The sequence below is a fragment of the Nelumbo nucifera genome, chromosome 2 (assembly GCF_055504915.1).
Source record: "Nelumbo nucifera cultivar China Antique chromosome 2, China Antique-T2T, whole genome shotgun sequence".
In the NCBI taxonomy this organism is placed as follows: Eukaryota; Viridiplantae; Streptophyta; class Magnoliopsida; order Proteales; family Nelumbonaceae; genus Nelumbo; species Nelumbo nucifera.
In genome coordinates, this window is record NC_142650.1 from 71,190,909 (window position 1) to 71,216,675 (window position 25,767).

The 25,767-nt window shown below is 38.9% G+C and overlaps 1 protein-coding gene across 5 annotated transcripts in view; it reads right to left on the minus strand.

Moving 5' to 3' along the window:
• Positions 1-2,971: 2,971 nt before the first annotated feature.
• Positions 2,972-25,767, minus strand: part of LOC104604114 (uncharacterized) — a 29,095-nt gene continuing 6,299 nt past the window's right edge. For 3 of the 5 annotated variants that reach the window (XM_088898984.1, XM_010268336.2, XM_019198899.2), the window contains 9 exons: positions 12,467-12,644; positions 12,098-12,326; positions 9,535-9,674; positions 9,002-9,291; positions 8,142-8,354; positions 7,565-8,050; positions 5,709-6,371; positions 4,540-5,076; positions 2,972-3,398 (listed from right to left, as the gene is read on the minus strand). In XM_088898984.1, coding sequence (XP_088755110.1) covers positions 3,177-3,398; positions 4,540-5,076; positions 5,709-6,371; positions 7,565-8,050; positions 8,142-8,354; positions 9,002-9,291; positions 9,535-9,674; positions 12,098-12,326; positions 12,467-12,644 — 2,958 coding nt within the window. In that variant the 3' untranslated portion in view covers positions 2,972-3,176. Of the gene's footprint in view, positions 3,399-4,539; positions 5,077-5,708; positions 6,372-7,564; positions 8,051-8,141; positions 8,355-9,001; positions 9,292-9,534; positions 9,675-12,097; positions 12,327-12,466; positions 12,645-13,381; positions 13,541-25,767 lie in introns of those variants that run through there. The other 2 variants (XM_010268340.2, XM_088898985.1) reach the window with 2 other exon arrangements.

Consider the following 25,767-nt stretch of genomic DNA (forward strand, 5'->3'; position numbering starts at 1 on the left):
TGGCATGTGTGATATATTAAGAAATGTTTTAAAAGAAAGTTTTAGGTGGGATGGATAGATAAGGAGGAATTTTAGTAGATGAGATAATTTAGGTGATTTGGAACATGGAAAGAGAGAGAAGGAGAGATTTTATGAAGATTTTTAATATTTAGATTCTTAAGATTTGGACAATAAGGGAAAAGGAGTTCCTTGTTTTAGTATGTATAAAGCAAGGTTGTTCACTTCACATGGTCTTTCCTTTCTCCAAAGCCCTCTTCCTTCATTTCTCCTTAATTCTATCTCCCTTCCCATTCCCACCACACCCAATCTCTCAAGTCACCATCCCTCTATATTCCCATTCCAATTACCTAAAAGTATTCCTAAAAACTCTCTCCCTTTCACATCTATCTTACCACGCTTCTCATATTCCTAAAATCTCTCTCCTAAAATATCTCATCTTTTATGTCACATTCATTGGTTTGCTAAAAAAAGGGCTCCACTTTCTCATAAAATATCTCCTCTTTTAAAATCCCTTGAATATAGGCATCTCTCTCTCTCTCTCTCTCTCCTCAATAACTAACAATGCATACTTCCCTTATATTCTAACTAATTATGCTATGGAATTGATCTTTACAATTTGTCTTTAATATATGTGCAATATGTCAAGTTAATTTATTATCTTAAATTAAATTATTATATTTTAGCGAAAAACAATTTAAAGAGGCTCAAAAAAAGGAAAAAAACTTAAATTAACATGATTATTTAATTGATTTAAAAAATAAAGTTACATAGTTATCCCATAATTAACTTAAAGTAACTAAATTATTATCTAATGATTAGCTAACTAAATTATCACAAATTTATATTATGACATAATTAAATTATTAAAAACAAAATTTCATTAAACTAAATTTATTAATTAACCAAAATAACCTTTACTAATCTAATAATTTTGTTAATGTTAATTTATTATGAACTTAATTACTTTATTCAACAAATTGATTAACCTGTAACCAAATAAAGCACTAGGGGTGCAACTCAGGTGGGTTGGGTAGGCTTGTAGGTCAACCTAGGTCCAATCCTAAAGGTGCAACCCTTAGGTTCAACCCTGGGCCAATCCAAGGATAACCCCAAATTTATCAACCTAGGCCCAACCCGAGCTTAACCCAACACAACTCGAATTGGGCTCAAGCTGAATTGGGTTAATTGGGCTTGGGAGGATTGATTGGGTTTATATTATGACCCACATTAAGGGTAGAATTCATTGAGAACATGTATAGATTCTCATTTACAAATGTATATATATACATTGAAAAGATATTTATACATAAACTCAATACACGTATGCATGTATTTGCTCTGGCAAGTTGGGTTGAGCCAGGCCTAAGTTGGGCTCAAGCTACATACACATATGTGTGTATTTAGGGAGAGCTGTTTTTTGGCTAAGGATTTGGGCTTTTCGAAGATTGTTATAGAAAGTGATGCAAAAAACGCAATGAAAGCTATTGTGGATAAATCTTTTGAGACTGACCCTATATTTTGGCCTTTGTTGAGCGATATTCTTTCTCTTGTGGATGAAAGGTTCAGTTTCATTTTCGTTGGCAGGTCAGGAAACTGTGTGGATCTTGAGCTTGCTAGGAGGGGCGACTCCAGCTCTGACATGTGTTGGTTGCAGGCTCCCTGGCTTCAAAATTTATCTCCTCCCTTTTAGTTCTTGTTTAGTTGTTTTCTTCGGTTGGTGTTTCTTTGTTCTGTTTCTTGCGCTATGCTTGTGGATCAAAAAACAAAACACAAAACACAACCTAAATTTGCCCCAAAGGTCCATTGAATCACCCATTGGTTTGATTTAAACCTGAATAGGACACCTTAAGCAACCCAACTGTCAGAAGTCTGATTGCCACAAAAAGCAGGCCATTTTGTAACATTTGAAATATAGAATCAAGGCCCCAGCAAGGTTTTCGAACTGCCATTGACCCGGATGGTTGGACCATTCGGCGCAGGAATGTCCAAGCAACTGGTTCTATTTTACCCCAATCCAGTCTTTGGCCAAAAACTATTGAAAAAGTCAACAATCCATTGACCCAAGTGGTCGAACTGCCAACCCGTTCAACGATTTTGACCATTTTTTTTATTTTTTTAATTTGTTTGTCAGGCCAGGCCGTCCATTCAAACCAGACGGTCGGACTGTCGACCCAAAAATCAGTGACCAGAACGGTTCCATTTCCGGGTTGTTTTTTAAAACGTTGCTTTTTGGTTAAGTTATTTACCCAAATAAATACACTTACTCGAATAAGTGCATTTACTATTTACCCATGTTCTTTTATTTTCCAAGTATATAAGTTAATGACCATTTTAGTCATAAAACTCCCATTATCAAAAGACATTTTTGTTTTATCCAAATGTTGGCAACTTTCTCAAAATAGGAAAGTTAATTTACCCACCCGGGAGTTGGGTATCATTTACCCAGGTAAGTGATTCCCAAGAAAATAAACTTTCCTTGGTTCCCATATGAATTAGAAAAAAAACATGGATTTCTTGGTCAATGGGATTCCTAATTCCATTTGATCAACTTTCCCCCCTCTCAAAATCCCAAAAACGAAAGCCCCCAAGGATCAAAATTACTCAAATGGAACAATGAGGATCCTTTCTATCATCTCAAAGGTTCAAAAGCCCCAAGGTGGCCTTCTATAGTGAATCGGACCCTTTGATACGGATGCGATATGCCCAATATTTGAGTAGAATCTGAAAATGTTATTGGAGCAGGCCAATGAAGGATGATCTTCTACGCCTGAATCCAGCCAATTCACCTGAGCATGACCTACTTGCCTGTCTTGGCCCAGACCTCACAAGCATCACCTACTTGCATCCCCTGGTCCAGAGAACAAGCACACAACTATCTCCATGATCATCCTTATCACAAATGTAGTATGGGACCCAGATAAGATCAACCAAATGACGAAGTATTGGCTTATTTGTAGAAGAAAAGAGAGAATAAAGAAATTTTTCTAAATCAAATTTAGTGCAGCCACATGGGAGGAGAGTCAAAGGACTACAGTTGACCTATAAGTCTATAACTATTCCTGCATGTGTAACAAAACTGAATGTAGGGTGAGATTATCTGTACAACCAAATTTACAAAGGGTTAAGGGGAGAATAAGAAAGGAAGCTAAATTTGCCCTCAGAAGACGTCAAAAGACCTACCCTTGGTTTTTAACAAGCTTAACACTGCTGTAGAAGCGTTTTAGATCCTTCATAGCCATTTCCTCTATCTGAATTGAACGGATTGACGGAGGAGAGTCAATATCTGGCTTGAACCAGCGGTTAGTGTTAGCAGAATCTGATGGAGAGCCCAGGCCAGATGAAACTGAGAACCCAGCAGTTCTTTTCTTTGGGCTATGAGAAAGGCCATGATGTTTCTCCTGTTGAGAAAACCCAGAAGAAATTAGCATCAATGTGCTGCATACAACAGATGGACTTGTGTAGTACAATGTCAAGAAAATAGACCATGATACCAGAAAGATGGTGTTCTGGTATCTTTTCAAACAGTTCTCTCTCTCTCTCTCTCTCTTTGAGAAAAGGTAAAGTATGATTATACTAGTGAAATGGAAGGGAGAAACTGATTTCTTTTTTAAGTGAAACCCATTCAATGGTGTTCTGTAGTTTTTTTTTTCTTTAGTTTTTTTAACCATGCAACTCAAAAGAGTGTGTTCTATGCATGGTTTCCCTTTTAAAAATAAAATATACACACACAATTATTGTGTGAGTCATGTGGATGTATAAATCCCTATCAAAATAATTCATCTTTGATCAAGCAGACATGCTTAAATGAGTTTGCCTGTGGAGCAGTTAACTTACCACATGGTGCTACTTATGTAGGATTTTGGCCAAAAAAAACCTTGTCATATGGGTATTTACTAAACCAAAGAAAAGCACTAACTAATACCATTAGTAGAGAAGATACACATAATCATCTAGTGTGTGAGATTTACACTGGATCACTCGTGATCTAATGCTTGCATTAGCAAAAATTATTTTCTGGTTGAGAACATTGGGATATGTTCAGAAAATGGAGAGGACCATGGGGTTTATGATAGAGGTGATCATTCTTAGCCCAAGCCTGGAAGGCCAAATCATCTGGCCCACAAATTTATGGGCCTAGGCTAAGGTTCTGTGTTCAGGTCCAGTCTTGGCATCCCCTACAGCAATCGGCAATCAGGAAGCTTAAACGGTTTCAAACAGCATAAAAACAGAGTTATTGATTTCATGCTTAAGAAATGTATTTTATCCGTTTTCTCCCTGAAGCAACTTTCTTTCCAAGTTAGCTCTTTTTTTTTCCCTTTTTGACTTGATGTAATAAAAAGATATCTACAGCAGAAAGACTTCCAATTAAACCAGACTGGTTCAGAGAAGAATTTCATTTGGAAGTTTGTTGGGTCAGTAGGGAAAACTGATCTGCCAAGAGGGCTAGATGGCCCAGATCCTTGTTCTGCCAGTGAATGAGAGATTGAAAACACAGTATAAATGTTTAATGTTCTGAATACAAATATATAAAATATATACCTGCTGCATTTGGATGTCACGAAATGATGTCTGAGTAAAGATGGGAGAAGTCCCAGAAGTAGCCCAAGGAGGTGTACTTTTCTCTCCATCAGAAACTGGAGATGCATGAGTTGATGCGACAGTTATTGGGATGGATCTTGTCTTCACTGGAAGAAATGAACTCAATCGGATTTGCCCACTTCTTCCTTCACAAGGATCCTCAAATTCATCCATCACCTTCCTACTTGGCTGACTCTCTTTTGTGTTGCTCTGCTCATTCTGGATCTCACGGAGAGCAGGTCCTTTCAAAACCTTTGCCCCACCCCATGCAGGGCCCTCACTTTTGGGTGTTAGCGATGAGAGACAAACATGATTGGGAACATTATCAAGAGCACCACTCAAGAACATTGAAAGGCCTCCTTTCCTGTTCTTCTTTTTGGTCAAAGTTGCAAAGGAGTTCTTGTTCTTCCCAGATTCAGGAATTTCTTGCTTCAGTATGCAGGGAGGAGAATCAGCTATCTGGCAGCTCCCAGATCCTTCAATTTCCATATATTCCACCTATGATAAGTCATAATGCAGAAAAATTAAGTGCCATTTCTGGATATAGATAATAGAAACTATACTTTCAATATGAGCAGATGGAGTGCCATTTTCAATCTGTGCCCACATTTGAGGGGATTTTGGGTTTGCATCAGGAAAATCTTACCAAGGTGGCATATCAAACAATAGTAAAGCCAACATATGAACACTTTTCTGGATTATCTCTTTTTGTTCCATTGATTTTTTCAAAAGAAATGGGATCAATTAAGTTGTTAAAACTGATTTCAGTATATGGGAACACCCAGTTGGGATCCATTTGAATATCAGATCTCGAATTCTTCCATGTGCACCATCAGTGTTGTCAGACTCGGACCAGACAGAAAACCAGAATACTGACTGGATCAGGTTTAACTCACGCAGACCATAAAAATCATCAATTAACTGAGCCCAATAAATGTCATTTGGTCACCAGGTTACCAGTACAACCCCTTGGTTTTGTCAATCTGACAGAACTGTGCACCATGTTCCCATTATTCGGTTTATATATGATAACTGTTGTTACTCAGTTAGACAGTTTGATTCAAATCATATGTGTGGAACCCAACAAGAATAGATGAACAAAAGGTGCATATGAAGCTTGAAAAACTGACCTTTTGTTTTAGAATTTGAGAGACCTCAACATCCACAAAGCCCTTTACAGGGTCTGGTTCTAAGACAGCCTCACAATGTCCAACAGCTGCTTCTACCTGTGTCACCTTCTTACTCTTTCTCCTTTGCTTTCTTGATACCTCAACCTTGTTACTACCTTTTCCTTCTAGAACAACTGGAGATGATTCTTTCTCTTGTGTCTTCACTGGAACACCAAGCTCAGAAAGCAAGCTTTCAAGAGTTGGCCTCATCTCGAGTTTTGCAATTTGTTGGGCATCAAGGGGATGGCCATTTGATCTCTTAGCCTCAAGTACCTCAATCTGCTGCAACTTTTTCCGCAGAGCTCGAATTTGTTTCAAAATAGCTTGGTTGGCACCATTATCAGACTCCAAAAAGCAGTCGGAGGGCTGGGGAAAATTAACCCTCAAGACAGATTTTGCAGGATTGTCACGAATCTTAAGGCATTCGCTCTCATTATCCTCCTCTTCACTGTTAACAATGACAGGAAAAGTAGCTGTTGCAATTGGGAGCCTACGGTGACTCCATGGCTCAGAGGACCTTGAATCCAATATTTTCTCAAGATTAGCAAGAACATCTAGTGATGTGCTTGCAATGGTCTGTGCAGCAACTGTGAAAATATAATCAAGATTGCGAATAACCATATCCTGCATGGCCACACAAGTTTTCAAAAGTACAATCAGATACTTGAGATAAGTAACCTGATTCCATTATATGAAAGCATGCAAATTGGAAAATAAATGAGGCACACTTGTCAGGATGGAAGATGGAACACCGATCTTCCCTGCCTCTACATGTGTGTACATGGAGGAGCATATGAGTAAGGGTGTCAATGGACCGGTTTTGGATTGGACCCCATCCAGTCCAAAATCAATTTGGACGGATTGGACGGACCAACAAGATCTACTGGATTGGACCAATCCGGTTCACAATATTTATTAGATTGGGTTGGATTAAGCCAATATCTGGTCCATTGATATAAGATAGAATATAGGTGTCAATGGACGGGGTTTGGGTTGAAACAAATCTAAATTAAAACGAATTTGAACACAATGGACGGTCCAGTCCAAAATGGTCCAAAATATTCATTGGATTGGATTGGACCTGGTCCATTTATAATGGACTCACATTGGACTGGATGGGATGGGACCAAATCCAGTCCAATTGACACCCCTACATATGAGAGTAGGAGCCACTGTTTCATTTTGGGCACCCAGTAGAACAAAGAAAAAAAAATTGAGCCAACCAGAAAATTTTATGTAATCTATTGTTTTTCCATAGGTTTGTGAACAAAATATAGCAGATGGTTCAAAGAGGGTATAAATCAGATGATGGTAATTATTTAACCTATTAGAAGTTCAGAAGTTCATTGAATATTCACGAAAATTTTATTTAATTGGAAAGAATGTCCAATCATATGTATCACTTTTGCTTCAAAATACAAGTACAGGTATGATTGAGCTACTTGTCTGATTAAGAGATTATCATTCATATATTGCATGTTAAATGACTTCTCTGTACTGGATTCCAGTAGTATTTTGGAACAGAAACGCATTACTTTAAATTTCCTTGCAGAACAGTCTGAAATATAAAACATTTAATGCATAAGATTCATTAGGGATACGGTCCTGTAAAGAAGAAAATGAAAAGCCCTGATCAAAGGCATTCTCATAACACATGTTGCGAGACTTGTCAGTGCCCATTAACAAAGGAAACTTCTTATATGATTCAAGCATATCAGCACCCATTTTCCCACCTCTTGAAAGAAAGCAAGAAAATCAAGTGGTTGAGTACAAGTACTCGGATCACCACCATCATTCATAAGAATATCGATACTTACCTCACAATGCTTCTTCAGATCATCTGCTCCTAGAGAATCTGCAATTTCAAGTAGTTGTAAGGCATTCCTTGGTTCAGCCAGAGACAGTGCGACAACTTTTTCACAGAGACTCCTTAAACTTGGTGGATGTCTGTTAGCCACATCATTGTGTTTTACAGCAGACGATATTGCCTTCATTTGCATTTCATTTAAGTCTTCATCTATCTCTTCTAATTCATAGTCAGCATCTAATTTCAGCTTCTGAGAGTTCTCTTCCATATTAGGAGGATAAAAAGGATGGTAAAAAGAACAAATAGTCAATAAATGTGTTTCGCCAACTGCAACTGAAGTAGCCCGCTTAACACCATGTAACCGAGTTGGAAGAGGAAGCTCACCCTTACATTTCTTCCCATCCCACATATAAACATCACCTGTAGATGTAACTGCAGCAGTCCAGTACTTCCCTGCAGAAATACTTACCAAACTTCTTCCACACATAGAACACAGCTATATGTAATACCCAAGCATGGCATATGGTCAGAAACAAATGGGAGGTGACAAGAAAAGAATAAGATCCACACAATAGATCAAATCAAACCTGCTGGCATCTCAGATCAGGATCAGAGGAAATCCAATAAAATAGTGCACCATCATCAGTTAGTGCCATGCTATGTGTCATTCCTGCAGCTACTGCAATCACATGAAGTCGTTCCATGCGATGAAACTTGAGCAGTGCAGACCCACTTTTTTTTGTATTTCTAGCAATGACTACACGCCTTGGGGTTACAAGCCGGTGACCCCAAGTGAATACCTGCAAGCCATAATGACCCAATGGACCAAAATGCAAAAGCATTACAAATATTAGCATGTACCAATAAATTCGGAATTAAACTATACAATCAGTGCAGTAATCAGCTGGATGAAATGTTTCCGCTAGAAGCAGACTAAAAAAAAAAATATATTCAAAGTTAGACATGGAACAATATAAGGATAATAATTTTCTGTACAAAATAGAAAGTGAAATCAAGCACTCAACAGATTCGAGGGTCCAAAGCCAGAAGAATAGAACTGAAATCCTTGATGAAGTATTGAAAAGTGTGTCAATTGCTGGGGAATTGCCTAAGATTTTAAACTTGAAAACATTAATTTTCTTTATGAATCAGAAAATGAAATCAAGTAATCAATAGATTTGAGTACCCACAGCCATAGGTATGACCTGATAGCCTCGATTTTAAGTATTGAAAACTGTCAATTATTTCGATTTTGCCTACGATTTTAAACTTGAAATGATTGACCTAAGATCAGACTCAGTTTCAAGTACAATGGTATAACAACCATAAAAAAAATGAAACAACATAAGATTGAACAACATTGACATATGGTATTTACAAAAGAGAAAGAAAACATTGAAATGGGGCCATAAATATTAATCAGACTAATAGTTATATGGAACATTACCTCCCCATCAGACCCTAATACTATTGTATGATACTTTGCTGCTGAGACTCCTGAGAAGACCTTTCCTTTCAGGTATTCAACCACTCTTGGAGTGTAATTTGAAGCTGAATTGGAGGTACCATAACCAAGTTGGCCATCCTTGTTGCATCCCCATGTGAATATTTCACCTGAGTCAGAAACCACTGCTGTGTGCTTATTGGCAGCAGCAACAGCAATTACCTTTGTCTTAAGGGAACTAACACGCCTTGGTGTCGGTTGGCTATCCACAGAGGTATAACCAAGTTGACCCTCTGCATAATTTTATCAGTGGTAAATCCATTATTTTCCAATTAGATATATATGCATAACATATTAGCAGAAAATATTTTCTCTTTTCAAATACAGGAATCAAGTAGGTAGAACCAAGTCTCTTCACCCCACCCCACCTCTTAACAGGCAAGCTACAAAAATGTTGACAAGGAATTCAAGTATCCCCCCATTACCAGGTTTACAACTTTACATCCATAGACATGAGAAATGCCCCAACAGTTTACCTCTATTGGACCCCCAAGTGAACACTTCACCACCCTCAGTTGCAACAACAGTGTGATGCTTAGCAGCTGCAATTGCCTTAACTCGCCGAGATCCCAAACCACAAGTCACCTTCCGGGGAGTGATAACTGCAGCTTGACCACTACAAAACATTAAAAGTTAGCACCTTAACATGGAAGATAACTGGTCCTAACTCTTCAGTACTCTCTCCTTGGAAAGCTACTCATGAAATTCAAACCTCTTTTCTAAACTTTATCAAGTACAATGTGGGATGTGGGAACAAGGTTCTTTTTTGGGGAGATTTTTGGTTGGGGAATGCTACCCTCAATGAACAATTCCTTTTTTTTGGAAGATAGCATTCCCCAACCAAAGATCTTCCCTTTGCCATATCCCTCAAATTCTAAGCTAGAACCTATCTCTAAATTCTGGTCTGCCTCTCCGCTTGGGTTGGATTGGGACTTCGGCTTTAGAAGGAGTCTTAGAGAAAATGAACGCAGCTCTCTAATTATCCTCTTGTCCAAACTCAAGTCTGTCTTCCTGGATGGACAAGTTGTTGATAGCAAAGTTTGGCCACCTTCACCCTTGGGCTTATTTTCCTGTTCTTTCTTCAGCTCTCTTCTCGATCAGTTGGATTGGGGAGGGTTTTCCCTGTGAAAGAAGTTTGGTGCCAAACTGTCCTTCCTAGAATTCAGGCCTTCTGTTGAGAAGTGGCTCTGGGCAAGATCAACACCTGTGATACACTGTAAAAAAGAAGGTGAAGGCCTTTTATGTCTTTCCCCTCATATGTGTTTTCTATGCAAGGAAAGCGGTAAATCTGCACCCCATTTATAAATCTCCTGTAAACTTGTGAATTGTGTTTGGATGGAAGTATACTCTTTTGTTAGTTGCAGGTGGGAGGCTCCTGAAGAGGTGGAAGGGTTATTTAGTCCAAATTTTCTAAGACAGCCTAAAATAAGAGGAAGAATTTTATGGAGGGCAGCAAGGGCAACACTTCTATGGGCAGTGTGGGAAGAGAGAAATGATAGAATCTTCAAGGAAAAACGAGAGTCAGTGGGTAAATTAGTAGGCATTATAAAACTAAAGGTTGCTAGTTGGGTAAAAACCCTGGAAGAGTTCAAAGAAGTCCATCTGAATGACATCTTGAGAGCTTGGGGAGCAGTTGTTATCTCTTCAAAGATGAAGGACAAGATTATGATGGAATGGAAAGCACCCTTAAGTCCAAGATTGAAGTTGAATTTTGAAGGCAGTTTCTTAGGCAACTCTGGACCAGCAGGAATTGGAGGAGTTTAGAGTTCAATGGACAATATCAAAGTTTTGTTTTCAAGTTCCATTGGAGCAAATGGTTGTCACAGCTTAACTTATGACACTTTTGCAACGTTTGGAATTAGCAAAAATTCTTGGAATCAAACTGCTGGATGTAGAAGGAGATGCTAAGATTGTCATTTCTTGGTTGAAAAGCAGTATTCCAGGAGCTTGGGCTTAAGACAGACATTAAGGCAAATACAGTCCTTAGCCAAAGATGTGGAAGCTACCCTAAATGGGTTAGAAGATCAGCAAATGAAGTTGCAAACTGCATGGCAAAACAGGCTGTGCATAGAGACCAATTGTTTTTGGACGAACTGTAATTTCTGTTTCCAGATTGTTGTAATCTCTCTAATCTCTAATCAATGAAAGTGTTGCTTATCAAAAAAAAAACGTTTTCACTTTCCACCATGTCTATAATTTTTACAATATTTCCATCCGACATTTCCAACATGTTTCCTAAATTTGGATGATTGACATTTCCACGACACCAACATTTTAAACATTGCTTAAGACTTGATCCAAATACCTTGTAGCATTCTTACACAAGAATCTATATGTGATGGACACTAAGACATTTAGGGTAAAAAACATGCTAGGGAGCTAAGATGCATCCAAATTTTGGTGATTGGGCCAAAATAAGAAGTGGAGATTTCTTCTTAAAATAAAAGATAAATATGTATGTTGTGGGAAACTCTCTGCACCCTGGGATAAAGTCATTTTCTATGTCTATTTTCTATCTATCCTCTTCTTTGATTAAAAACAATCTTGTTATCTATTGTTTAAGAAAAAATAGGAGAAAATAATCCATCGGGGTCCAAGTAAATAGAGGAGTTATTTCTGTCCTTCATAGAAATCAATAACGTAGGAAGTTAAATTCCAGAATACCAAAAGATAAGTAAAGCTATAAATGGATAGTTACGGTGATCAAGCTTTACTTTTTGTTTGACACATTGACATGCTGCAAGTGTGAATGTAGTTTTCTGTTCAACTTTGCCATTATGTCAATAAAGAATTTTTTTAACTAGTTATGAGAATAAAGTTAATAATATGTATTTTTTTTAGAAGTTAAAGTTATAATATGTATTTATCAATAAAAAGGCATAATTCATCCAAGGAAAAATATAAAGAGATTAATAGATAGCATTTCACAACAATTACAAGAAACACAAGGTACATGTGCACAACAAGCACAAGAGAGAAGCAAAGACTTTGTTCTTGAGTGCTAATTTGTCCCAGGAGGATTTTGTAGATCCAAATTACCTGTGAATATCAAAATCAGGTTGTCCAAGGCGACCACCCCTTCCAAATCCCCAGGTGTACACTTCTCCACGAGCACCAATTGCTACACTATGAAACTTAGCAGCAGAAATCAACTTAATATAAGTTCCATGAAGTGAATCAACTTTGCATGGCAATTTTTGTATATGTGCATTTCCAGTTCCAAGTTGATAGTTGGCACCACTTCCCCAGCTGAAGACCTCTGTAACAACTAAAATAACAAAGGAATTCATCAAAGATATCACTAGGACCAATCTATGCCCACTAGAAAGATCAATTACTTTTTTTTGAAAGATCAATAACTATATAAGCATAAAAAATAGAAACTGTTGCTATTCCAGACAGGTTTACCTGAATCACGTCCATTCTCAACAGCCTGAAACACAGGTCCAGAAAGTAGATCAACAGGATATCGACATTTAGAGTCTTCAAGCGTAAGAGAAGCACCAGATTGGAGAAGAATGCTTGCCATAGCAAGATGACCAAAATGAAGAGCCCTGTGCAAGCTGCTCCATCCTGACTCTCCATCCTAAAAGACAGAAGGTGAAGGATCATGCAAACTAAGAAGCGATTCACTTGCCACATAAAATCAGGAACAAAAGATATCCTGCAATGTTTAAGAAGGTTTAAATATTCTATAAGAATAGAACCAATGTTTTGGATCCCAACACTCAAGATGTCAGAAATATGAAACCTGACAATGGACGATTTCCATTTTCAGCATGTGATTGCCCCAAGTATATCCCCCCCCCCCAAAAAAAAATAAAATAAAAATAAAAAAACACCCTCCATTTCATGATTTCTTAGTTTGTTTGGCATGCATAGCATAGTCTAGGTGTCTAAGAGATAACTACTCAAGTCATCACCTCAACCTCCACTCCTCCCAAGTGTGCACACAAAAACAAATATGCATTATGTCCATGTCTGAACTGTCAAACACTTTTTCCTTACAAAAAATGTGCACTTGTATCAGCTAGACTAAATAATACTTGTACATAAATATATATAAGCTATACTAGTAATAATACAATTAAGACCACATTTGGGAGTGCTTATTCAAATAAGCACTTATTTCTGGCTGGGACAACACCATTAAGCACTTGGTGGTGTCTGGGAAATAAGCCCGAAATAAGTGCTCATTTTTAAGCCCAAATTCCCACCTTTTTTAAGTGCTTAAACAATAAGCACTTGTTCCATTTTTTCTACCAAAACTGTCCCCAATAAGTTTTTATAATTCCATTAATGCCATTCAAATGTAAAAAAAACCTAGGGTTTAGTCCATCGACTGTTTCTTCTCCATCACCCTCTTCATCTTCTGCAGCAACTTCACTGGCATGTCACCCGACCACATCGTCGTCAAGCTGGTATGGTCTGATTACATTTTTCCATGAGCTGTGAATGGTCAGAAACTAACTGCTGCCTTCATCAAACTTCCAGCACATAGTCTACACATCACGAAGGAAAGATTCCAAAATCCAAACAACAATGAACTATAAACTTACGCAATCTGATTACTTGAGTGGATAATTGCGTTCCAGTTTAATCAATAAGCAGAGTACCATCAAAGACCACAAATCAAAATCTCAGTTACCGGCTCCTTTATATCATTACTTTGAACTTGCTAAGAAAAAGAAGTACTCATAAAAGAGAGAAATCTCTCTGCTCGGCATTGGCGATCAGAAGCTCCTGCGAGTAAACAGGACTAGGGAGTAATGCTACAAATGATACAAAGAAGAAAACTAGGGCAACTTGAACTGCGAGTCTGCAAGCAGAGCTCCCATGGCTGTTTCTTCCATTGTTAATTTGACCTTGAAGACTTCCATTGCTAGCAGAGCTCCCTACTACCACGAGCTTATATCACCAGGGTCAGTGGTGACAATGTCTCAATTACCAAACTTCATTAGACATAAATTTATGGTATATATTTAAAATTTGAAAGAAAATGGACAAAAAAAATCACAAGTGCTTATTGGAGGAAAAAACTACCAAACGCCTGCTTATTTTTTAAAATAAGCACTTGAAAAAGCTGGGTGCCAAATGCAAATAAGTGCTTATTCTAATAAGCACTTAATTTTAACATAAGCACTTCCAAGCATAGCATAATCTTACATCAAGTAAGGAGTGCAGGTAGTATAAAGTTTTATGAACCCTGTTAAAAAGGGAAAAAGGCTGAAAGCTGAGGAAGAATGGAGAAAGGATGGACTAGGACTAAGTGGAGAAAATAGATTTTGATTGAGGCTAAAACACTACACCCGGAGCAGATCTCTGTAAAAAGGATGACTGGTTTGAAGATTCAAGAGGTGGGAAAAGGAGTGGTATACCTGGATAGTAGATGCCTAACATGGTGGAAGGGATTTGTAGAAAGAGCTCTTTTGGTAGAAATGAGTCATTGGAGGGATGAATGCAGCAGTAATAGAAAAAAAAATATATTTTTTGTAGCACGAAGAAGAGCAACTAGAAGTGGAATTCATTCAACTGGGAGAAAAATTTGGCAAGGGAGGGAGATAAATTGTTTGTATTCTGGAAGAAAAAAAGGCATCCAGATGGAACGTGCTAGCAAAAATGTCATGGGAATATATGGAACTCATTTTTCTTGTAAATGAATAGGCTAAACATATTCAAGGGGAGGTCCTATGGTGCATGTTTGCTGATGACATTGTTTTAATTAATGAAACTAATAAGGGGATAAATGCAAAATTAAGTTTATGGACAAATACACTACAAACAAGCAGTTTTAAAATAAGTAGGACTAAAACGGTATATACGATATGTAATTTTAGTAATAATAGGAGTCAAATGAGGATACACTTAGGATTGGAGATCAAGAAATTACACAATGTGACCTTTTTCGGCACCTTGGTTCAATAATTCATAACATGGGAAAGTTTGAGGACGATGTTGCCCATAGAATTAGAGCAGAATGGGCAAAATAGAATGGTGGATCCAAAGTTTTATGTGATAGACAATACCACTTAGATTAAAAGGAAAAATTTATGAAATAGCTGTAAGGTCAGCTATGTTGTAAGGAGCAAACTGTTGGGCAGTCAAGAAACATGTCCAAACAACTAGAGCGAGAGAAATGCATATTCTGAGATGGATGAGTGGAAAAATTAGAATGGACAGGGTCAGAAATGATGTCATTCGAAAAACCGAGTAGCTCCAATAGGTGAAAAAATGAAAGGAAGTAGACAAAGATGGTTTTGTCACGTGCATAGAAGACCACTAATAACACCCATAGAGGAAGTGATCTGTTGCAAGTAGAAGGGGCTAGAAGGGCTAGGTAGACAAAAAAGGACATGGGTCAAAGTTGTTAGAAAAGATTTAAATGCTCATTATTTAACAATGGATATAGCATTAAACAGAATGGAATGGCGAAACAAGATTCATGTTGCCAACCCCATATAGTTGGGATAGCCAGATAAGGATTAAATGATGATGATGATTTCCTATAAGAGAAGTTGAAGAGAAAATCCCCTTCTCTAAATCCTTGAGAGCACAATCTCAGGTAACTGAGTCAGCTCATAAAGTAAAGTAGAGGGTGATATTGAATACCAAGTGGAGAATGTCAGTTGCAACTTTGAATGAGAACAGCAGAAGCTGGAAAGGAGTGTGGGTTGTATCATTCAATAAGGAAAGGGAGGTCAACTATGGAGAGAATATATCTTTAGAGTTATTGACAATGTATGTGGTGGGTTTATTGAAGCTGATGAATTCATCAACCTGGTTAATCTAAGGCTGTGTTTGGTTTGAAGGAAAAGGTAGGGAAAGGAAGGGAAAGACAGGGAAACCTATACAAACCACCTTTTCCTTCAAACAAAACACAGCCTAAGGGAGGCAAGGATAAAGGTGAGAGGCATAGAGATCAATCACATCCCTAGAGTGATTGAGTTGATTGTGGAAGGTACAAAGTATAAAGCCTCCTAGTTGTCGTCCTTGGTGTAAACCAGACTCTACTTATGGAGTCGAGAAGCAAGGGAATATGACATGGAATGTGTGGGTCAATGTGGCGAACCGAGGATGGGTAGTCAAAGAAAGGGCAAGCAATTATCTTATAAAGAAATTCTTTCAACTCCCTAAAAAGTAATGGCCAGGTTAACCAAAATGGGGAAGAAAAAACAGCCGTTGGATCTTAAACCATGCGATTCCCAAGAACCATATGTATTGGGGGCAGCATTTAAAAAATGTAAGGTGCAAAAAAGCACAAATGGCTTTTCCCAAGGCACAAGGCACAAGTTCAGGTGCAAACCTTTTTGAAGCAAGGCACAAAACTATTAAAATTTTCAAAATATGCAAAAAAAATCAAAATAAATCAAGAAATGTTAATATAAATTAAAAATGCATACATAATAATTTTAAACTAAATGTTTAAAAAGCCTATTAGCTCAAGTTAAAATACATAAACATAATATATATAACATATTCAAATTTCAAAGTGAACATGCACAAATAAAATAAAATAAAAAAGGCAAATTTCTTAAACTACCCTTATGGTTTAGCTAATTGACTGGCTCTACCCTTACTGTTTACATATTGTCTTAAAGTACCCCTACTGTTTCTGACAATTGACATCATTGTTAAGTGCTAACAGGAAAAAAAAAATGAAATGTCAAATTTTCCCTCCACTGTTCCTCAAATTTTCAAAATAAAACCCAACTGATGAAAAACTTGAAGAATTGTAATCTCTTTCCTCCTTCGTCCTCTACGTGGCATTTATTAGGGAAAGCCCATCAACAAGGAGCAAGAGGAGGTTCTCCACTCCAAGCCCATTGTTACTGCTGTCATCGATGAGTTCGAAAAGCTTTGTCAACCCCTCAATCTAAGGTCTAAAAAAACAATAACAAGAGCCTATGCTGCAGGTCTTCTTCTGCTCTAGCATCGGCCTCCTTAGCAGTAGAGGATTGTTATTCCGATCCGTTTTCTTATCCTTCGTCGACTCCTCAAGTTTCTCACGAAGTTCCTCCACCCGGGTCAGCTGCAAAAGAGGAAACTCAGTGGGTTCGGAATGATAATCCGTGGACAATGGCAGCTGGTTTCGACCCAGAAGCGCTTGAGCAAGGAGTGAAGGTGGCACGAGAGATTAACAGCTCTTCATGGGGCAAAAAGGTTCAAACTGTGGATTTGTTTTGTTTGGTTCAAAGGTTTGATTCTTTTGGTTTTTGCTTAGGGAGGGATTGAAGGGCATTTTAGTTTGTATAGGTGTTTGAGCTAATGAAGAAACAAGAAGAGATGAGGCAGAGAATGAAGCTCAACCTTGTCGTCTAACGTCATCAAGTCTCTGCTACTCCCCCTATCGTAGACAACAAGGTTAAGGACAGTAAAGAGGATGGTGGAGAACTAAAGGAAAGCAGGCCGGACAGGGACCATGACGAAGCCATTCTTGAGGATCTTTTCAATCTCCTATACTTTGGATCTCTGTTGTGGTCTAGAAGGGAGTGAACCAGGGTGTCACCAACAGCAATGGTAGCCTCGGCGTCCTCAGAAGTCACAAATGATCCCATCCTGAGTCTCATCAACAAGTGCCTCTGAGCCCTCCGGAAGAAATACAACCAAATCCTTCAGATGGAGGCCATTTCCCCTAATCTGTTGGATTTGTGAGACAACAGAATTAGCTGGATAGCAAATAAACCCAGAACTCATGCTCCACCAGCATGGACACACAGGGCAGGAGTTGCCCCCCTCCTGGAACAAGAAGCTCAGCCTCCCGTTGCCCAATTCTGCCAAGTTTATTATGGTCAAGGTGAAATGCAAACTCTTTCCAGAATCAGAACTATAGGAACCGCCCAACATTCCAGTCTTGGATTTCACCAGAGATCCTTATCCCACTAAGACTGAGATGGAGTTCCTGAAAATTCTTTTGTTCTCTCTTTCATGATTTGGATTGTTTGAACCAAGAATGAACTAGGTTTCTAATTTTTTTCTCCTCTTTTTTTCCTCCCTTCCGACAAAATGCAATCAAAGACAGGAAGTCACCAAGAATGAAAACCGACAGAAAACGCCTACCTATAAACCGGGAATAAAAAAGAGAAAAACAAAATAAGAAAAAGGCAATCTTTGGTTCCATTGCGCTTTGGTTTGAAACTCTATCATCATCGACTCACAAATCCTAGCTGATGAACTCAGAGAAAGCAGAGTTCCTCCCAGCTTTGCCCTAAGTTCTGCTCCCGGTCTCGATGCCCTGAGTTCTCTGTGACAAAAGGGTATTTTAGGGATTTTTGAAAAATGTATCAGTCACGTGATGCCACATGTAAACAGTTTATGGCGGAGAGTTAACGGTAGGGGATGTTTTAGACAATTGCCAGAAACAGTAGGGATGCTTTAAGACAATATGTAAACAGTAACGGTGAGTTAGTCAATTAGCTAAACCATAAGGGTGGTTTAAGAAATTTGCCCAATAAAAAATAACATATAGAACATGCTCAAGCCACTAAACAATTTAAGTATGTGAAACTTTCAATCTCTATTCCTTTCCCAATCGCACTACTTCAAATAGCTAATGTAGTGTTAAACATCTTGCATTCCTAGTTCTATAAGCCACCATTGTAGTATTGTACCAAGCCCCTTGAGGTAAGCACAAACAAGTCCATGCTATAGTCTTAAATTTTTAATTCATACACAAAATATTGGTTCTATAATTTTAATTGTAGTTCCTTATCTTTCAAAAAATTCTTGTATTAAGAAGAACAAATGAACAACATTAGGAAAAGGGGGATTCTCACCCATCCAGTGTACTTCAAAAGGCAAAAAAGCACAAAATTTAACTGAGGTGCATGCCTGAACTTAAGTGCAAGATACACTAGGCACATGTCATTTCAAAGGGGGCTGCACCAAGACCTTGGCAAGGCACAACCTTAAAATGCACCTCACCTGTGCACCTAGGCACAGCATTTAAACCACTGATAGGTGGGAGGTGCAAAATGCCTATCCTCCTATCCTATATGGACAAACCACCTTTGTCCACCCTAAACAGGTGAATTCCAATCAAGCCAAGCCACTTAACTGGGTTATAAGGCAACTTGAATCAGGTGCCTCTTTAAGTGGTCACATGAGGCCATAAATAAGGAGAAGATTGTGGATAATTATTATCATCTATCATCTTCTCCCTCATTCAACACCATGAAAGGAAAATCAAGGGCTTAACCAACAAGTAGGAATCTAGTGTGGCAGCCAATTCAAAGAAAAGAAAATGAGAAGCCTAAAAAAAGGCCATTACCCAATGCTGGTTCCAGCTACCTGGATCTTGAGAGGGGTGGACTGGATACAATCCTAACGCATGTTTTGCACAGTGGCCATTCTCAAACCTGTGTATTCATGCTTGACAGCCAAGTAATGGCGCCTAAAGTTGAGAATCTCAATCCACATTATTTCAGAGAGTGGACAGTCAAGATAAAGACATTTTGGATAAAGGATGGATTTCATGCATAAATGATGAAGAAGATAGTTTAGAATATGAATCTTTTGATAGTGCTTCCAGTATTGGTAGCCTGAAGCCTATCGGTGATACTGATCTGAACACTGATATTCTTTCTTTTCTCCAATGAAGAGCAAAAGTCTTCAAGACACTACCAGACCAAGCCAGGGGATATCAACTCTGAATATGAAGAAGCAAATTAGGGTGTACTCAAGGATGTAAAGCCTAAATCCCTAGATCCGATAAAAGATATTGTGGGAGGGGAGGTTGCACCAAGTTCACCTTCTTGTTCTCGACAAGCTATGACTCCCCAGAAATCATGCTTTGCTATTAGGGACTCAATTTACTTGGGGGCAGTTCATGGAGTTGTTTTGTCTTTCTCCCTTGCTCCTTCTCTCTCTCCTTGTTTATTGTATTGTCCTCCTGGTACCAACAGTGTCTCTAATATGTGTCCTAGCTCTGTAGGATTGACGACTAACCCTTAAGTGAACCCTATTGTTGATACCATTGTTGTCAGTCTTTTGAGTCACTAGAATCTGTAGGGGATCAGGTGGATGTGAAAGATGAGGAAGAGGAAAGTGAGGTTATTAAACCTGGAGAGATAGTGGAAGAATATTGATGTTGTAAAAGGCCTGCACAAGTTGACCAGGCACTCCGCATAGAAGGTGATTTAGGCCATCCTTCACCCCTAAAGCCCACCTAGGATTCTGTTAGGGAATTTGCCAAAAAGCTAGGTATATCAATCTCAAAAGGAAACATTTGTATATTCAAGTTGAAAAGTTGAGATAGAAACTAAGAAAAGAAGTGAGCTTGTGATCCATGATAAGGAAGAGGAAGAGAAAAAGAGAAAACAGAAGGTAAGCAGGGTATTTAAAAAGAAATGCAAGGGATCTAGGGAGTGCGAATAAGAGAAGAGTAATAAAAAATATATTTAAAAAGGAGACGTCGGATATAGTCTTGATCCAACAGATAAAAATTGTCAGAAATAGATAGGAGATGTATTAGGAGTATTTGGGTCTCAAGATATATCAATTAGATTATATGCTCAGCTTGGGAAACCTCAGGGGGAATTATTACCTTGTGGAAAGAAGATGTATTTGAATGTACCGAGCAGCTTGTGGGGCAATTCTCAGTACCTGTGAAAATATAAGGAAGAGAGGATGGTTTCTCCTAGGTCCTGACTAATGTGTATGGTTCAACAGGTATATAGAGAGAGAAGCTTTGTGGAGGAATTTTGGTGACAATAATAGGTTTTGTGGGAGAGTCCTTGTCTCCTTGGTGGTGATTTCAATGTAACCAGATTCACAAAAGAATCGACTAACCCTAATCACCCATTCTCAACCAGTATGAGGAAATTAAATAGCTTCATTAATGAGTGAGCTAAAAGAAATCCCCATGTTACATGCTAGGTTCACCTAGACCAATTCTCAATCTCCTCCTTTGTACTCATATCTGACAATTGGTCTATTAGCATCTGTCATGAGGTTCTTAGAGGAGGCTCCATTCCTTTCGGCTTTGTAAATATATGACGTTATATCCCAGGTTTCTGCAGTCTGCTAAAGAATGGTGGAAGGAGGAGATGGGAGGTAAATGGAAGTTGTTGAAGATTAATCAGTTTTATGATGTTTTTTATGAGTAGATGTTTTATGTTAGTTGTTAGATAGGAGGTGGGGACCACAGTAATTATGTGAGTCCAAATTTTATTATGTTTTTGTGTCTTATATATGCTGTTTTATGTCTTGCCGCCCTATAAAGGCATAGTTGTCTTTGTACTGCTCTATTATTTTTAGTATAAATAATAAGTGAAGGGGGCGACCAGATTTTTGCTCCCCTTTCTTTTCAACTTCTCTTCTTCTCTTCTTCTCCATTTCTCTTCCTTCTTTCTTCAAGAAACTCCTTTTATTTCATATTTTTTAATTCAGCAAGCTTTCTACTTGGTATCAGAGCGGTGGCTAGGGTTTCTAGAAGCATTCTCATGCAGCCCTAGATCAGCCAACTACATGAAGTAATAAAGGGCTGATCGATCTGCTGTAAATTGCCTGGTTCTTGGATTTTTTGGTGGAATCTAGTCATCAGGAAGGTGATCTACTATTCGGCAACAAAATCAGGAAGAATTGGAGTACGGGGAAGAGTCCCTGAAAAGTTGGACTCTTTGTTTTTTATATGATCTTGGACGGCCAGGTATTGTTAGCTTTCTTTTGATTTCCTGAAGAGTGCAGTTTGGTTTCTGGATTTTTCTGAGCCTCTTGGAGTGATTGATTCACTCTTCTCTCTGTTGGGAGGCGTGGGAAGGAGAGAGATTTCTCTCCAACTAGGGTTTTCTTCTTCCGGAAGGGTTTGTTTCTGTGTGTGTGATATTAAATTGTTTTTGGAAGGTTCCCAATCTATTTTTTCTTACTGTTGAACTATTTGAAGTAAGATGGAGAGTTGGAACACCGAGATGAAATATATCGGTACTGTGGGACTGGGTGTTAGAGGTAGTAGTGATATTTTTGGGTCAGGGATCATTACTATAGTAAAACTTGATGGTACAAATTATTTGGAGTGGGCACAATCAGCTAAGATGGCTATTGGTGCCCGTGGAAAATTAGCGTATCTCACTAGGGAAGAGAAGAAACCTAATACAGACTCTTTCTAATGGGTGCAGGAGAATTACATGGTAATGTCCTGGTTCTGTAATTCTATGTTACCTCATATTGCAAAAAAATTCCTATGGGCTAATACTGCTATGGAGATTTGGGATGAAGTGACTGAAACCTACTCTCATAAACAAAATGAAGCCAGAGCCTATTAGTTAAGGAATCAGGTGATAAGTATGAAACAGGAAGAAAAACCTCTTGTTGTGTATTTCTCCATGCTGAAAAACCTATGGCAGGAAATAGATCACTTAGAAACTGTGGTATGGGAAAGTGTAAATGATGCAACAACCTATCATAGACTGGTAGAGAGGAATAGGGTTTTTGAGTTCTTGGCAGGGTTGAACCCTGAATTCGACATTGCTAGACAGCACATTCTTTCTAGGGAGGGTGTGACACTCTCTAAAGCCTATGCCTTTGTCTCTAGAGAGAAGAGTAGGAGGAATGTAATGCTGAGACAGCCTGGAATTGACCAGTCGGCTATGGTTGGTACAACAAAACCTAAGCCGAATGGAGACAGGGGAAGTAGTGAGACTAGAAGGGAAAATAAGGACTTGGTGTGTGATTATTGCGGGAAGCCTAAGCATACCAGGGACACTTGCTGGAAGCTTCATCCAAATCTTATGCCTGCCCGGATAAGGAACAATAAGGGAAATGCAAATGTAGCCACTACAAAAGACTCTTCGGTCCCTCTTTCCCAAACTGATTGGGAATCCATTGTAGTAGCAACAGTGAGGACAGAACTGGACAGGTTTGGACAGCTTATGAATAAGAAAGATTCACTTAGCACTATCCTTCCAGATGGACAACAAAATGCAGGAGCCAGCTACACCACTTCCTTTGCACATACAGGTAGTTCATATGCAACTGCAAATCTTGCATCCACTTTAGGTAAGGAGAGACCTCCTTGGATTAAAGACTTAGGAGCATCTGAGCACACGACTAATGCCCCTACCCTTTTCAGTTCCTATCAATTGTATTCTGGTAGAGACAGAATCTCAAAAGCAGATGGTTCACATATTCCCATTGCTGGGAAAGGGACAGTTAGAGTGACCAATGATATAACTCTGTCTTCTGTTTTACATGTCCCTAAACTTCATACCAACCTACTGTCTGTTAGTTCTTTGACAAAGAATTTGAATTGTTTTGTGACCCTTCTTCCTGATAATTGTGTTTTGCAGGATTTGGAGTCAAAGAAGATGATTAGGAGTGGTCGTGAGGTGAATGGAGTCTACCTTCTGGATGAGAATCCGAGACATCAAGGCCATCATGTTAGCAGCAGCAGTAGTAGCGGGTCAGAGTCAATGAACCAGATTATGCTCCGACACAATCGCTTGGGACACCTTTCTTTTAATTTTTTGAAATGTCTTTTCCAAAGCTGTTTGAGTCTGTTCAGTTATCTACTTTGGAGTGTGAGAGTTGTCAATTAGGAAAGTATTGTAGACAGTCTTTTAAACCAATTAATAAAAGTACTTTTACTTTTAATATTGTTCACACTGATGTATGGGGGCCATATCATATCCCTTCCATGGGAGGACTCCGTTACTTTCTCTTGTTTGTGGATGATTATACACGATATTCTTGGATATATTTGATGAGATCACGTGATGAGGTTCCTAACTTGGTACGACAGTTCCACCAGATGGTTCTCACACAATGTGGAGTGAGAAAAATGGTTTTTAGATCAGATAATGCCAGAGAGTACTTTGAAAAGGACTTGACCACGTATCTCCTAGAACATTGGGTAATTCATCAGAGCAGTTGTGCATATAACCACGACAAAATGGAGTTGTTGAGAGAAAAAACAGACACATTGTGGAGGTGGCAAGGAGTCTTATGGTGTGTGCTTCAGTTCCTGTGCAGTTCTGGTGAGATGTAGTTTTACAGCCGTGCATTTGATTAACCGTCTTCCTTCACGGACTTTGGAGAGATACTTCATATACCTTTGAGGGTTTTTGAGTGTGTTTCCTTTGTTCACATTCTTGGCCCTCATCGCAAGAAATTGGATCCTAAGGGCAAGAAATGTGTTTTTCTTGGGTATGCTTAGAACCAAAAGGGGTATTGCTGTTATGACCCAGTGTCGAGGAGCAGATTTGTCACAATGGATGTTACCTTCTTTGAATCCACCTTCTTCTTCTCGAGTGGTTCTCCTCAAGGGGAGAGTTTTGGGGAGGAGAACTCACAATCTGTTCATCTTCCTGTTTCTTTGGTGCCTTCATCAGTTCAGCCAGCACCTCCACCAGTTCAACCAGCACCTTCATCAGTTCAGCCCACACCTGCACCTCCAGTTTCATTACCTGAGCCACTACGAGTAGCCTCACAGGAATATCAACGCCGGCAAATGAGGGTTGACTCCACACATCCTCAACCCACACCACTCTCTATCAGTCCCTCTAAAACTCCAGATTCGGCAGATACAATTCCAGGTATTCCTCTTGAGCCTGAGCCTGTTATGTTTTCTGATGATAATGTTCATGTCCCTAACACCATTGTTGCAAACGGTCCCACTGACCTTGATCTTCCCATTGCACTTCGTAAGGAGAAGAGAAAGTGTACAACCCATTGCATTTCACACCATCTTTCCTACAGTGCCTTATCACCCTCCTACCGTGCTTTTCTTTCTTCCTTGGATTCTGTGTCTATACCTAGGAATGTTACTGAGGCTCTCTCCAAACTTGAGTGGAAAACAACCATGCATGGATGCTTTGGTTAAAAACCAAACTTGGGAAATAGTTGATCTCCCCCCAGACAAGGAGATAGCCAGATGTAGATGGGTATTTACAGTGAAGTATAGGGTTAGTGGCAAGATAGAGAGATACAAGGCAAGGTTGGTAGCAAAAGGGTATACTCATACGTATGGTGTTGATTATTTGGAAACCTTTGCACCAGTAGCTAAGATGAGTTCAATTCGTATCCATTTATCTCTAGCAGCCACCTATTCATGGCCTTTGTTCCAGTTTGATGTTAAAAATGTCTTCTCAATGGTGATTTACAGTCACCTAGGGCTTGGTTTGACAGGTTCAGAGGGGCACTCATCCGTTTTGGATACACACAGACACAGTCTAATCACACTCTCTTTGTGAAGAGGAGAGATGCTCTGGTGTCAATTCTGATTGTGTATGTGGATGATCTAGTGGTGACAGGAAATGATTTGGAAGAGATTGATGATCTCAAAAAATCATTGCAGCAAGAATTTGAGATCAAAGATCTTGGTCAACTCAAATACTTCTTGGGGATTGAAGTTGCAAGATCCAAGCATGAGATCTTCATTTCACAGAGAAAGTATGTACTAACCTATTGCGAGAGACTGGGAAGCTGGGGACCAAACAAACAGACACTCCTATTGATCCAAATCACAGAATTAATGGTGTGGGTGGTGAATTGGTAAAGGATGTGGGGAGATATCAAAGAATGGTGGGCCGACTGCTTTAATTGTGTATGACACGACCAGATATTTCTTATGCTGTCAGTGTTGTGAGTTAGTACATGCATGCACCTCGGGTTCAGTACTGGGAAGCTATGAGAGGATACTTGCATATCTGAAGGACCCTAGCAGAGGCATTCTTTTCTCAAATCATGAAAATCTGAAGCTAGAGTCCTATACAGAT